The sequence below is a fragment of the Hypanus sabinus genome, chromosome 11, assembly GCF_030144855.1.
Source record: "Hypanus sabinus isolate sHypSab1 chromosome 11, sHypSab1.hap1, whole genome shotgun sequence".
NCBI lineage: Eukaryota > Metazoa > Chordata > Chondrichthyes > Myliobatiformes > Dasyatidae > Hypanus > Hypanus sabinus.
The window spans coordinates 609647-622861 of NC_082716.1; the positions used below are offsets into that span (position 1 = coordinate 609647).

The 13215-nt window shown below is 43.4% G+C and overlaps 1 protein-coding gene across 1 annotated transcript in view; it reads right to left on the reverse strand.

Moving 5' to 3' along the window:
• The window catches only part of LOC132401644 (mitochondrial adenyl nucleotide antiporter SLC25A24-like), an 88184-nt gene that overhangs the window by 19826 nt on the left and 55143 nt on the right, over window positions 1-13215 (reverse strand). Inside the window, exons 4-5 of the mRNA XM_059983658.1 lie at window positions 12753-12911; window positions 11197-11349 (exon numbers count right to left, since the gene is read on the reverse strand). Of these exons, the coding sequence (XP_059839641.1) occupies window positions 11197-11349; window positions 12753-12911 (312 nt within the window). The remainder of the gene's footprint in view (window positions 1-11196; window positions 11350-12752; window positions 12912-13215) is intronic.

Sequence of the window (13215 nt, forward strand, 5' to 3'; positions counted from 1 at the left end):
CGCCGTTAGTCATCCCGACAATTGCCAAGATCCTTTTCCGTAGCGAATACTGAAACTAAGTATTCATTAAGTACTTCTGCCATCTCCTCCAGTTCCATACACTCTTTTCCACTATCACACTTGACTGGTCCTATTCTCTAAAATCTTATCCTCTTGCTCTTCACATACTTGTACAATGCCTTGGGGTTTTCCTTAATCCTGCTCGCCCAGACCGTCTCATGGCCCCTTCTGGCTCTCCTAATTTCATTCTTAAGCTACCTCCTGCTAGCCTTATAATCTTCTAGATCTCTATCATTACATAATTTTTTGAAAGCTGTTCTTTTTTTCTTGACTAGATTTACAACAGCCTTTGTACACCATGGTTCACTTACCCCACCGTCCTTTCCCTGTCTCATTGGAATGTACCTATGCAGAACGCCACACAAATATCCCTTGAACATTTGCCACATTTCTTCCGTACGTTTCCCTGAGAACATGTTTCCAAATTATACTTCCAAATTCCTGCCTGATAGCCTCATTTTTCCCCTTACTCCAATTAGACGCTTTCCTAACTTGTCTGTTCCTATCCCTCTCCAAAGCTATGGTAAAGGAGATAGAATTGTGATCACTATCTCCAAACTGCTCTCCCACTGAGAGACCTTACACCTGACCAGGTTCATTTCCCAATACCAGATCAAGTACAGCCTCTCCTCTTGTAGGCTTATCCACATATTGTGTCAAGAAACCTTCCTCAACACATCTAACAAACTCCACCCCATCTTAACCCCTCACTCTAGGGGCATGCCAATCCGTATTTTGGAAATTAATATCTCTCATCATGACAACCCTGTTATTATTACACCTTTCCAGAATCTGTCTCCCTATCTGCTCCTCAAAGTCCGTTACTATTGGGTGGTCTATAAAAAACACTCAGTAGAATTACTGACCTCTTTCTGTTTCTAACTTCCACCCATAGAGACTCTGTAGACAATCCCACCATGACTTCCTTCTTTTCTGCAGCTGTGACACTATTTCTGATCAACAGGGCCACACCCCCACCTCTTTTGCCTCCCTCTATGTCCTTTCTGAAACTTCTAAAGCCTGGCACTTGAAGTAACCATTCCTGCTTCTGAGCCATCCAAGTCTCTGTAATGGCCACAGCATCACAGCTCCAAGTACTGATCCATGCTCTAAGTTCATCCACTTAAGTTCATTCATAATACCCCTTGCAATAAAATAGACACATATCAAATCATCAGTCTGGATGTGTCCCTTCTCCATCACCTGCCCATCCTCCCTCTCGCACTGTCTTCAAGTGTTCTCTATTTGAGAGCCAACCACCTCTTCCTCCATCTCAGGGATACTGTCAGGTTCCATGCATTCCCACATCCTACAGGAGGAGCATTCCACTGTCACATTTGCCATCCTGTCTGCACTGTACAATAGGCAACCAAAACCAAATCCTCTAACCGGTTTCTTTGGCCTCAGCCTCGAGTCAAATCCTGACACTCCTATTCTCACCATTGGCCTACTCCCAACAATGGCCACCCCGCTTGTCTCTTTTTAAATTTTATTTAATTTGCAGTGCTCTGCTCCAGATACTGATTGGAGCTCTGGAATGTCCGAATGTCCTCAAAGCTCTACTTTTCAATCTTTTCCTTTCTTAAAACTTTTTTATTGGTCTTTTGTTGAATTTTAAAAGCTTCCTAATCATCCAATTTCCTACTTACTTTGCTACCTCACATGCCCTTTCCTCAGCTTTTAAGCAGTCCTTAACTTTCTTTGCATGCCACGATTGCCTACCCCTGCCATTTGAGAATCCGTTCCTCTGTGGGACAGATCTATCATTAGTCTTGTGAACTATTCCCAGAAACTTCAGCAATCTCTGCTCTGCCGTCATCCCTGCCAATATCCTCCTCCTGGGCAAGCTTCTCTCTCATGCCTCTGTAATTTTCTTTATTCTCTTTTATGCAATATGAATCCAATCATATTATGACCACTACTTCCTAAGGGTTCCTTTACATTGTTTTATGAGAAGGATGTAATAGAGAAATGGAGGTCATTTAAAGGTGAAATTTTGAGGATACAGAATCTTTATTTTCCTGTTAGGTTGAAAAGAAAGGTTAAAAGTTTGAGGGAGCCATGGTTTTCAAGGGATATTGGAAAATTGGTTCAGAAAAAGAGGGAGATCTATAATAAATATAGGCAGCATGGAGTAAAAGAGGTGCTCAAGGAATATAAAGAATGTAAAAAGAATCTTAAGAAAGAAATTAGAAAAGCTAAAAGAGGATATGAGGTTGCTTTGGCAAGTAAGGTGAAAATAAATCCAAAGGGTTTCTACAGTTATATTAATAGCAAAAGGATAGTGAGGGATAAAATTAGTCCCTTAGAAAATCAGAGTGGACAGCTATGTGTGGAGCCGAAAGAGATAGGGGAGATCTTGAACAATTTCTTTTCTTCGGTATTCATTAAGGAGAAGGATATTGAATTGTGTAAGGTAAGGGAAACAAGTAGGGAAGTTATGGAAACTATGACAATTAAAGAGGAGGAAGTACTGGCACTTTTAAGGAATATAAAAGTGGATAAATCTCTGGGTCCTGACAGGATATTCCCTAGGACCTTGAGGGAAGTTGGTGTAGAAATAGCAGGGGCTCTGACAGAAATATTTCAAATGTCATTAGAATCGGGGATGGTGCTGGAGGATTGGTGTATTGCTCATGTGGATCCATTGTTTAAAAAGGGTTCTAAGAGTAAACCTAGCAATCAGTTTGATGTCAATGGTGGGTAAATTAATGGAAAGTATTCTGAGAGATGGTATATATAATTATCTGGATAGACAGGATCTGATTAGGAATAGTCAGCATGTATTTGTGCGTGGAAGGTCATGTTTGACAAATGTTATTGAATTTTTTGAAGAGGTTACGAGGAAAGTTGACGAGGGTAAAGCAGTGGATGTTGTCCATATGGACTTCAGTAAGGCCTTTGACTAGGTTCCACACGGAAGGTTAGTTAGGAAGGTTCAATCTTTAGGTATTAATATTGAAGTAGTAAAATGTTGTTTGTCATATACATTAATGATCTGGATGATGGGGTGGTAAATTGGATTAGTAAGTATGCAGATGATACTAAGGTAGGTGGTGTTGTGGATAATGAAGTAGGTTTTCAAAGCTTGCAGAGACTTAGGCCAGTTAGAAGAGTGGGCTGAACAACAGCAGATGGAGTTTAATGCTGATAAGTGTGAGTTGCTACATTTTGGTAGGAATAATCCAAATAGGACATACATGGTAAATGGTAGGGCATTGAAGAATGCAGTAGAACAGAGTGATCTAGGAATAATGGTGCACAGTTCCCTGAAGGTGGAATCTCATGTGGATAGGGTGGTGGAGAAAGCTTTTGGAATGCTGGCCTTTATAAATCAGAGCATTGAGTATAGGAATTGGGATGTAATGTTAAAATTGTACAAGGCATTGGTAAGGCTGAATTTGGAGTATTGTGTACAGTTCTGGTCACCGAATTACAGGAAAGATATCAACAAAATAGAGAGATACAGAGAAGATTTACTAGAATGTTACCTGGGTTTCAGCACCTAAGTTGCAGGGAAAGAATGAACAAGTTAGGTCTTTATTCTTTGCAGCATAGAAGGTTGAGGGGGGACTTGATAGAGGTATTTAAAATAATGAGGGGGATAGATCGAGTTGACATGGATAGGCTTTTTCCATTGAGAGTAGGGGAGATTCAAACAAGAGGACATGATTTGAAAGTTAGGGGATAAAAGTTTAAGGGTAACACGAGGGGGGAATTTCTTTACTCAGAGAGTGGTAGCTGTGTGGAATGAGCTTTCAGTAGAAGTGGTAGAGGCAGGTTCGGTATTGTCATTTAAAGTAAAATTGGATAGGTACACGGACAGGAAAGGAATGGAGGGTTATGGGCTGAGTGCGGGCCAGTGGGACTAGGTGAGTGTAAGTGTCGGCATGGACTAGAAGAGCCGAGATGGCCTGTTTCTGTGCTGTAATTGTTATATGGTTACATTAAGCTCCCCATATACAGGCCTCCCAACAGTAGCTGGGATGGGGACAACAGATTTAAATGGGAAATAGAAAAGGGCAAAGTTAAGATAGTCAAAATGCAGGCCAATTGGGAAAATTGGGTTGGTAATGGATTCATGAGAGTGAGTTTGTTGAATGCCTACTAGATGGCTTTTTAGAGTCCTTTGTTGTTGAGCCTAAGAGATGGCAGATGAACTAAATGAATATTTTGCATCAGTCTTCACTGTAGAAGACACTAGCTGTGTGCCAGACGTTGAAGGGTGTGAGGGAAGAGAAGTGAATGCAGTTACTATTACAAGGGAGAAGGTGGTCAAAAAGCTGAAAGACCTAAGGATACATAGGTCACTTGGACCAGATGAACTGCACCCTCGGGTTCTGAAAGAGGTAGTGGTAAAGATTGTGGAGGCTTTCGTAATAGTCATTCAAAAAACATTGAACTGTGGCGTGGTACCAGAGGACTGCAAAATTGCAAATGTCACTCCACTCTTTAAGAAAGGAGGAAGACAGCTGGAAGTAAATTATAGACCAGTTAGCCTGACCTCAGTGGTCAGGAAGATATTGGAGTCAATTGTTGAAGATGAAGTTATCAAGTACTTGGTGACACAGAAGAAGATAGGACAAAGTTAGCATGGTTTCCTTAAGGGAAAATCTTGCCTGACAAACCTGTTGGAATTCTCTGAGATTACAGGTAGGATAAATATAAGGGATGCAGTGGATGTTGTATATTTGGACTTTCAGAAGGTCTTTTACAAGGTGCTACACATGAGGCTGCTAATCAAGATAAGAACTCACAGTATTTCAAGAAAGTTACTGGCATGGTTAGAGCATTGGGTGATTGGTAAGAGGCAGCTATGGAGGCCAGGTAATTGGGTGTATTTAAGGTGAAGTTGGATAGGTTCTTGATTGGACACGGTATCAAAGGTTACAGAGGGAAGGCCAGAGAGTGGGGTTGAGGAGGGAAAAAAAAAGGATTAGCCTTGATTGACTGGCAGAGCAGACTTGATGGACCAAATGGCCTAATTCTGCTTCTCTCTCTTATGGTCTTACTCCTTCTACCAAAGGGCATGACCATAAGCATCCCTATATTCCATCTGCCAAGTATCCAGTTTTGACAATGTCCTCACTGTACATAATTCTGCTAATTATGTTTGCTAACATCTTCAACTGCTCCCTGCTTCAGTCTAAGATCCCCTAGTGTTTTAAGAAGGCAACGATAATCCTGGTGCCGAAGAAAAGCAAGTTGGCATGCCTGAATGACTATCGACCTGTGGCTCTGACATCAATTGCTATGAAGTGCTTTGAGCGATTGGTTATGGCACACATCAACCATAACCTACCGATCAACCTTGACGCTTTGCAATTCACCTACCGGAGCAACAGATCAACGGCAGATGCCATCTCTCTGGCACTACATTCCTCCTTAGAACACCTGGAGAAAAAAGACACATACGTAAGGCTCCTTTTCATAAACTACAGCTCTGCCTTTAATACCATCATTCCAAATAAACTGATTCCTAAGCTCCGGAACCTGGGTCTCAGCACCCAGATCTGCAGCTGGATCTTCAACTTCCTCACAGACAGGACCCAGGCTGTTAAAATAGGGGACAAGTTCTCCTCTACAATCACTCTGGGCACCGGTGCCCCAAAAGGCTGTGTACTCAGCCCCCTGCTGTACTCACTGTACACCCATGACTATGTAGCCAAGTTTCCATTGAACTCAATATACAAGTTTGCTGATGACACCACAATTGTAGGCCGTATCTTGGGTAATGATGAGTCTGAGTACAGACAGGAAATTAAGAACCTGGTGGCATGGTGCGAAGACAATAACCTATCCCTCAACATCAGTAAGACAAAGGAATTGGTTGTTGACTTCAGAAGGAGTAGTGGACCACACGACCCCATTTACATCGGTGGTGCGCAGATGGAACAGGTCAAAAGCTTTAAGTTCCTTGGGGTGAATATCACAAATGACCTGACTTGGTCTAACCAAGCAGAGTCCACTGCCAAGAAGGCCCACCAGCGCCTTTACTTCCTGAGAAAGCTGAAGAAATTTGGCCTGTCCCCAAAAACCCTCACTAATTTTTATAGATGCACCATAGAAAGCATTCTTCTAGGGCGCATCACAACCTGGTATGGAAGTTGTCCTGTCCAAGACCGGAAGAAGCTGCAGAAGATCGTGAACATAGCCAAGCACATCACACAAACCAATCTTCCATCCTTGGATTCACTTTACACTGCACACTGTCGGAGCAGTGCTTCCAGGATAATCAAGGACACAACTCACCCAGCCAACACACTTTTTGTCCCTCTTCCCTCTGGGAGAAGGTTCAGGAGCTTGAAGATTCGTATGGCCAGATTTGGGAACAGCTTCTTTCCAACTGTGATAAGGCTTCTGAACGGATCCTGACCCGGATCTGGGCCGTACCTTCCAAATATCCGGACCTGACTTGCACTACCTTACTTTCTCTTTTCTATTTTCTAATTATGATTTATAATAATTTTGGAAGAGGACAGCGAGGCTTGAGAGGAAGTGCGGCGGCGGCCATTTTCAAATTGTCCAATTGCTTCTCAGATCGGAGTTCTGAGAGGCGGGACTGCGCAGGCGCGTGGAGGCCCAGGAAGGAGGGAAGGTATATAAAGGAGATATAAAGGAGATACTGAGTGAGGTAGTTCTCTTTTGGAAGAGGACAGCGAGGCTTGAGAGGAAGTGCGGCGGCGGCCATTTTCAAATTGTCCAATTGCTTCTCAGATCGGAGTTCTGAGAGGCGGGACTGCGCAGGCGCGTGAAGGAGGCCCGGGAAGGAGGGAAGATATATAAAGAACGCCGCCTTAAGAAGCGGGCAGCTTCATTTGCGGGCAGCGGAGTGCACAGGGAGCAGAGTGTAGGGCTTAGGCAGAAGAGGGCACAGTAGGCTTATCTTTTAGTTCTTGTATTTTCAGTTATTTGGGAGGTATGAGTGTGAGGGCAGCTTGTTGTTCTCGGTGTCGGATGTGGGAGATCCTGGAGTCTCCGAGCCTCCCGGACGTCCACATCTGCGCCAGGTACGCCGAACTGCAGCTCCTGAGGGACCGAGTTAGGGAACTGGAGCTGCAGCTCGATGACCTTCGCCTGGTCAGGGAGAGTGAGGAGGTGATAGAGAGGACTTACAGGCAGGTGGTCACTCCGGGACCACGGGAGGCAGATAGGTGGGTTAGTCAGGAAGGGGAAGAGGCAGGTACTAGAGAGTACCCCAGTGGCTGTACCCCTTGACAATAAGTACTCATGTTTGAGTACTGTTGGGGGGGACAGCCTACCTGGTGGGAGTGACAGTGGCCGAGCCTCCGGCCCTGTAGCTCAGAAGGGTAAGGTTAGAAGAAAGAGGTCCATAGTAATAGGGGACTCAATAGTCAGGGGCTCAGACAGGCGTTTCTGTGGAGGTGACCGGGAGTCCCGGATGGTAATTTGCCTCCCTGGTGCCAGGGTTCGGGACGTTTCTGATCGCGTCCAAGATATCCTGAAGTGGGAGGGTGAACAGCCAGAGGTCGTGGTACATGTAGGTACCAATGACATAGGAAGGAAAGGGGAAGAGGTCCTGAAACGAGAGTATAGGGAGTTAGGAAGGCAGTTAAGAAGAAGGACCGCAAAGGTAGTAATCTCGGGATTACTGCCTGTGCCACACGACAGTGAGAGTAGGAATAGAATTAGGTGGAGGATGAATGTGTGGCTGTGGGATTGGAGCAGGGGGCAGGGATTAAAGTTTCTGGATCATTGGGACCTCTTCTGGGGCAGGAGTGACCTGTTCAAGAAGGACGGGTTACACTTGAATCGTGGGGGGACCAATATCCTAGCGGGGAGGTTTGCTAGGGCTACAGGGCGGACTTTAAACTAGTAAGATGGGGGGGCGGGAGACTATTTGAGGAGACTATGGGAGAGGAGGTTAGGTCACCAGTGGAGCAAGTAAATAGACAGTGTGTGAGGGAGGAAAGGCAGGTGATGGAGAAGGGATGCACTCAGCCCGAAGATGTAGGGGAGAAGAAAGAAAAGGATAATAAATTTGAATGCATTGTTAGGGATGGAAAGAGAGGAGGAGATGGAGAGTATCTTAAATGTATCTATTTTAATGCTAGGAGCATTGTAAGAAAGGTGGATGAGCTTAAAGCGTGGATTGATACCTGGAATTATGATGTTGTAGCTATTAGTGAAACATGGTTGCAGGAAGGGTGTGTTTGGCAACTAAATATTCCTGGATTTAGTTGCTTCAGGTGTGATAAGAGTAGGAGGGGCCAGAGGAGGAGGTGTTGCATTGCTTGTCCGAGAAAATCTTATGGCGGTGCTTTGGAAGGATAGATTAGAGAGCTCCTCTAGGGAGACCATTTGGGTGGAATTGAAGAATGGGGAAGGTGCAGTAACACTGATAGGAGTGTATTATAGGCCACCTAATGGGGTGCGTGAGTTGGAAGAGCAAATGTGTAAGGAGATAGCAGATACTTGTAGTAAACACAAGGTGGTGATTGTGGGAGATTTTAATTTTCCACACGTAGACTGGGAAGCTCATTCTGTAAAAGGGCTGGATGGTTTAGAGTTTGTGAAATGTGTGCAGGATAGTTTTTTGCAACAATACATAGAAGTACCGACTAGAGATGGGGCAGTGTTGGATCTCCTGTTAGGGAATGCGATAGGTCAGCTGACAGATGTATGTGTTGGGGAGCACTTCGGGTCCAGTGATCACAATAGCATTAGCTTCAATATAATTATGGAGAAGGATAGGACTGGACCTAGAGTTGAGATTTTTGATTGGAGAAAGGCTAACTTTGAGGGGATGCGAAGGGATTTAGAGAGAGTGGATTGGGTCAAGTTGTTTTATGGGAAGGATGTAATAGAGAAATGGAGGTCATTTAAGGGTGAAATTATGAGGGTACAGAATCTTTATGTTCCTGTTAGGGTGAAAGGAAAGGTTAAAGGTTTGAGAGCACCATGGTTTTCAAGGGATATTAGAAATTTGGTTCAAAAAAAGAGGGATGTCTACAATAGATATAGGCAGCATGGAGTAAAGGAATTGCTCGAGGAATATAAAGAATGTAAAAGGAATCTTAAGAAAGAGATTAGAAAAGCTAAAAGAAGATACAAGGTTGGTTTGGCAAATAAGGTGAAAGTAAATCCGAAAGGTTTCTACAGTTATATTAAAAGCAAGAGGATAGTGAGGGATAAAATTGGCCCCTTAGAGAATCAGAGTGGTCAGCTATGTGTGGAACCGAAGGAGTTGGGAGAGATTTTGAATGATTTCTTCTCTTCGGTATTCACTAAGGAGAAGGATATTGAATTGTCTAAGGTGTGGGAAACAAGTAAGGAAGTTATGGAACCTATGACAATTAAAGAGGTGGAGGTACTGGCGCTTTTAAGAAATTTAAAAGTGGATAAATCTCCGGGTCCTGACAGGATATTCCCCAGGACCTCGAGGGAAGTTTGTGTAGAAATAGCAGGAGCTCTGACGGAGATCTTTAATATGTCATTAGAAACGGGGATTGTGCCAGAGGATTGGCGTATTGCTCATGTGGTTCCATTGTTTAAAAAGGGTTCTAGAAGGAAGCCTAGCAATTATAGACCTGTCAGTTTGACATCAGTGGTGGGTAAATTAATGGAAAGTATTCTTAGAGATAGTATTTATAATTATCTGGATAGACGGGATCAGATTAGAAGTAGCCAGCATGGATTTGTGCGTGGAAGGTCATGTTTGACAAACCTTATTGAATTTTTTGAAGAAGTTACGAGGAATGTTGACGAGGGAAAGGCAGTGGATGTAGTCTATATGGACTTCAGCAAAGCCTCTGACAAAGTTCCACATGGAAGGTTAGTTAAGAAGGTTCAGTCGTTAGGTATTAATGCTGGAGTAATAAAATGGATTCAACAGTGGCTAGATGGGAGATGCCAGAGAGTAGTGGTGGATAATTGTTTATCGGGATGGAGGCCGGTGACTAGCGGGATGCCTCAGGGATCTGTTTTGGGTCCAATGTTGTTTGTAATATACATAAATGATCTGGATGATGGGGTGGTAAATTGGATTAGTAAGTATGCCGATGATACTAAGGTAGGAGGTGTTGTGGATAATGAGGTGGATTTTCAAAGCTTGCAGGGAGATTTATGCCGGTTAGAAGAATGGGCTGAACGTTGGCAGATGGAGTTTAATGCTGAGAAGTGTGAGGTTCTACATTTTGGCAGGAATAATCCAAATAGAACATACAGGGTAAATGGTAGGGCATTGAGGAATGCAGAGGAACAGAGAGATCTAGGAATAACTGTGCATAGTTCCCTGAAAGTGGAGTCTCATGTAGATAGGGTGGTGAAGAGGGCTTTTGGAATGCTGGCCTTTATAAATCAAAGCATTGAGTACAGAAGTTGGGATGTAATGCTAAAGTTGTACAAGGCATTGGTAAGGCCAAATTTGGAATATTGTGTGCAGTTCTGGTCACCTAATTATAGGAAAGATATCAATAAATTAGAGAGAGTGCAGAGACGATTTACTAGGATGTTACCTGGGTTTCAGCAATTAAGTTACAGAGAAAGGTTGAACAAGTTAGGTCTCTATTCATTGGAGCGTAGAAGGTTGAGGGGGGACTTGATCGAGGTATTTAAAATTTTGAGAGGGATAGATAGAGTTGACGTGAACAGGCTGTTTCCATTGAGAGTAGGGGAGATTCAAACTAGAGGACATGATTTGAGAGTTAGGGGGCAGAAGTTTAAGGGAAACACGAGGGGGTATTTCTTTACTCAAAGAGTGATAGCTGTGTGGAATGAGCTTCCTGTAGAAGTAGTAGAGGCCAGTTCAGTTGTGTCATTTAAGGTAAAATTGGATAGGTATATGGACAGGAAAGGAGTGGAGGGTTATGGGCTGAGTGCGGGTAGGTGGGACTAGGTGAGATTAAGGGTTAGGCACGGACTAGGAGGGCCAAGATGGCCTGTTTCCGTGCTGTGATTGTTATATGGTTATAATTTAAATTTTTATTATATTTATTTCGATTTTTACTTTAGGGAGCGCGAAGTGCAGAATCAAATACTGCTGTGATGATACGCTCCAGTATCAATTGTTTGCTGACAATAAAGTAATTTTGATGATTTCGGTGCAAAGTTCCAGGTCAACCTGTTGCATGCCCTTTTAGTTTCTCTATGACTCACACTCTGACAAAGCAGTACCTGCTCATAGGCCATGAACTTGATTGCTGTTTCCGGGGCGATCTTTATTACATTCATACCGTTGCCTCTCCACAGGGACATTACTCCACCCTCCTTCAACATCTGCTTAAATCCACCGTACACACTCATCTGATTTGATTTGGAAGCATGTACCTGGATTAAAACATTTCAAAATTTGTTACATGAATAAACATGCTGTGTATTATTTGACAGAAAACAGGAGTCTAATAATTCGGCAGGTTCGACTCCTCGTTGGTACCAGATTGGTATTGGTTTATCATTCCCACATGTACCAAGATATAGTGAAAATTTTAACCTCATTAAGGACACATCTGATTTGTTGTAAAGGTTAGGGTGTGCTTTGAATTTTGCAGATCTAGGCATCAGAACAGAGTGGATCTCCCGGTTCAACCAGAGCAGAACAATACAAAAGTAAGGCTCCCCACCTCCCCACCACTTCCATCTTAGCTGAATTTTACAAGAGCAGAATTGACAGCATCCAGACAAGCTGCATCTCCATCTGGTATAGGGGCAGCATAGCATCGGACAGTAAGTCCCTACAAAGGACTGTGAGAATGGCTGAGAGGATCATAGGGGTCTCCTTGCCATCCATTGAGCAGGGACCTCTGTATTATCAAAGATCCCTCCATCCATCTAGCATCCTCTTTGACATTCTATACCATCAAGCAGGAGACTCCAATGCATAACAACAGGAATGGTCAGGATGGGAAACAGCTTCTTCCCTCAGACCATCAGGCTTCTGAACTCTCTGCCGCATCACATTTGAAGAGTCACAGGCTAATTTGCACCATACCCTACATTATTTAATTTATGCCCTCTTAGTTTCCCTATCTACGTGTAATTCTTTTGTAGATTTAATTCTTACTTTCCTGAGTTATTGTGTGTTATGTATAGTACTGTGTTTTAGACCCTAGTCCAGAGAAACATTGTCTCATTTGGCTGTATACAGGTATATAGTTAAATGACAATAAATTTGACTTGAATTGACAATTCTCTTTTCATTTACATGTTAGACAATGAACCCAGTGAAATGAGACCCCGATTAGCTGAGGACTGAACTATTAGACTTTTGGAATATCACCATAGCTGCTTCTCTTCTGGTGGATAACAATTCCAACTATACTGGAGTGATATTAGAGCAGTAATGTTGACCAGATTCTCTGAAAGCTATCCATCTAATGGACATAGCAATCTCCTAATTCTGGGATGTTAGCTCCTGTGCTTTGTGAGATTGTATTTAAATTAAAATGAAAATTTAAAGATTACTGCAGGTCTGGCTTTTCTAACGAACAACCTTCACCCTGAATGTTATCTGTTTCCCTCCCCATAGATTCTACTTGAATACTGGCTTCTCTGGCATCAGGTTTCCTTTTGAGGTGACATAATACTACAAAACAACAACTTAATTTACTGCTTGAACTGTGAAAACGTAGGGTCACTCTTACATTAGTCTTGGTGCTGGTCTCTGCAAGTGTGTGAAAGGCAAAAAAGGGAGAACAAGCCTCCCTTTGAGATTTCTGCCTGCACGTGCCTACCTGCATTAGGACTTTCAGACGATCAAGGGGAGCAGTACCAGTACGAGAGACTGCCCCAGCCACTGCCCCAGACAGCAGCTGTCTCCACCACATTCCTGATTTTCTTTCCTCCTCAGTGAATTCATCGGGAATGGTCAGACTATCTCCAATGTCCAGAACCTGTGGGCACAAAGGTCAAGAGCAGATTTATGAGGGTTAGAATCATAGACATCTAGCCACTGATGTTGTACCCTCTTGGAAGCTGTTGGATCAGAAGACACTACAAGTATGAGAAGCGGACAGGTCTGCGAGTCAAAAATTGGCACTGAAGCAAAACCGAGGAGACAGATGTCAGACTCTATAGTGAGAGGTACAGAAAGGGGTTTCTGCGGTAACAGGTGGGATTTAAGGATGGTGTGTTGCCTCCTTGGTGCCAGGATCCAGGATGTCATGGACTGATTGCAGGGCATCCTCAAGGGTGAGG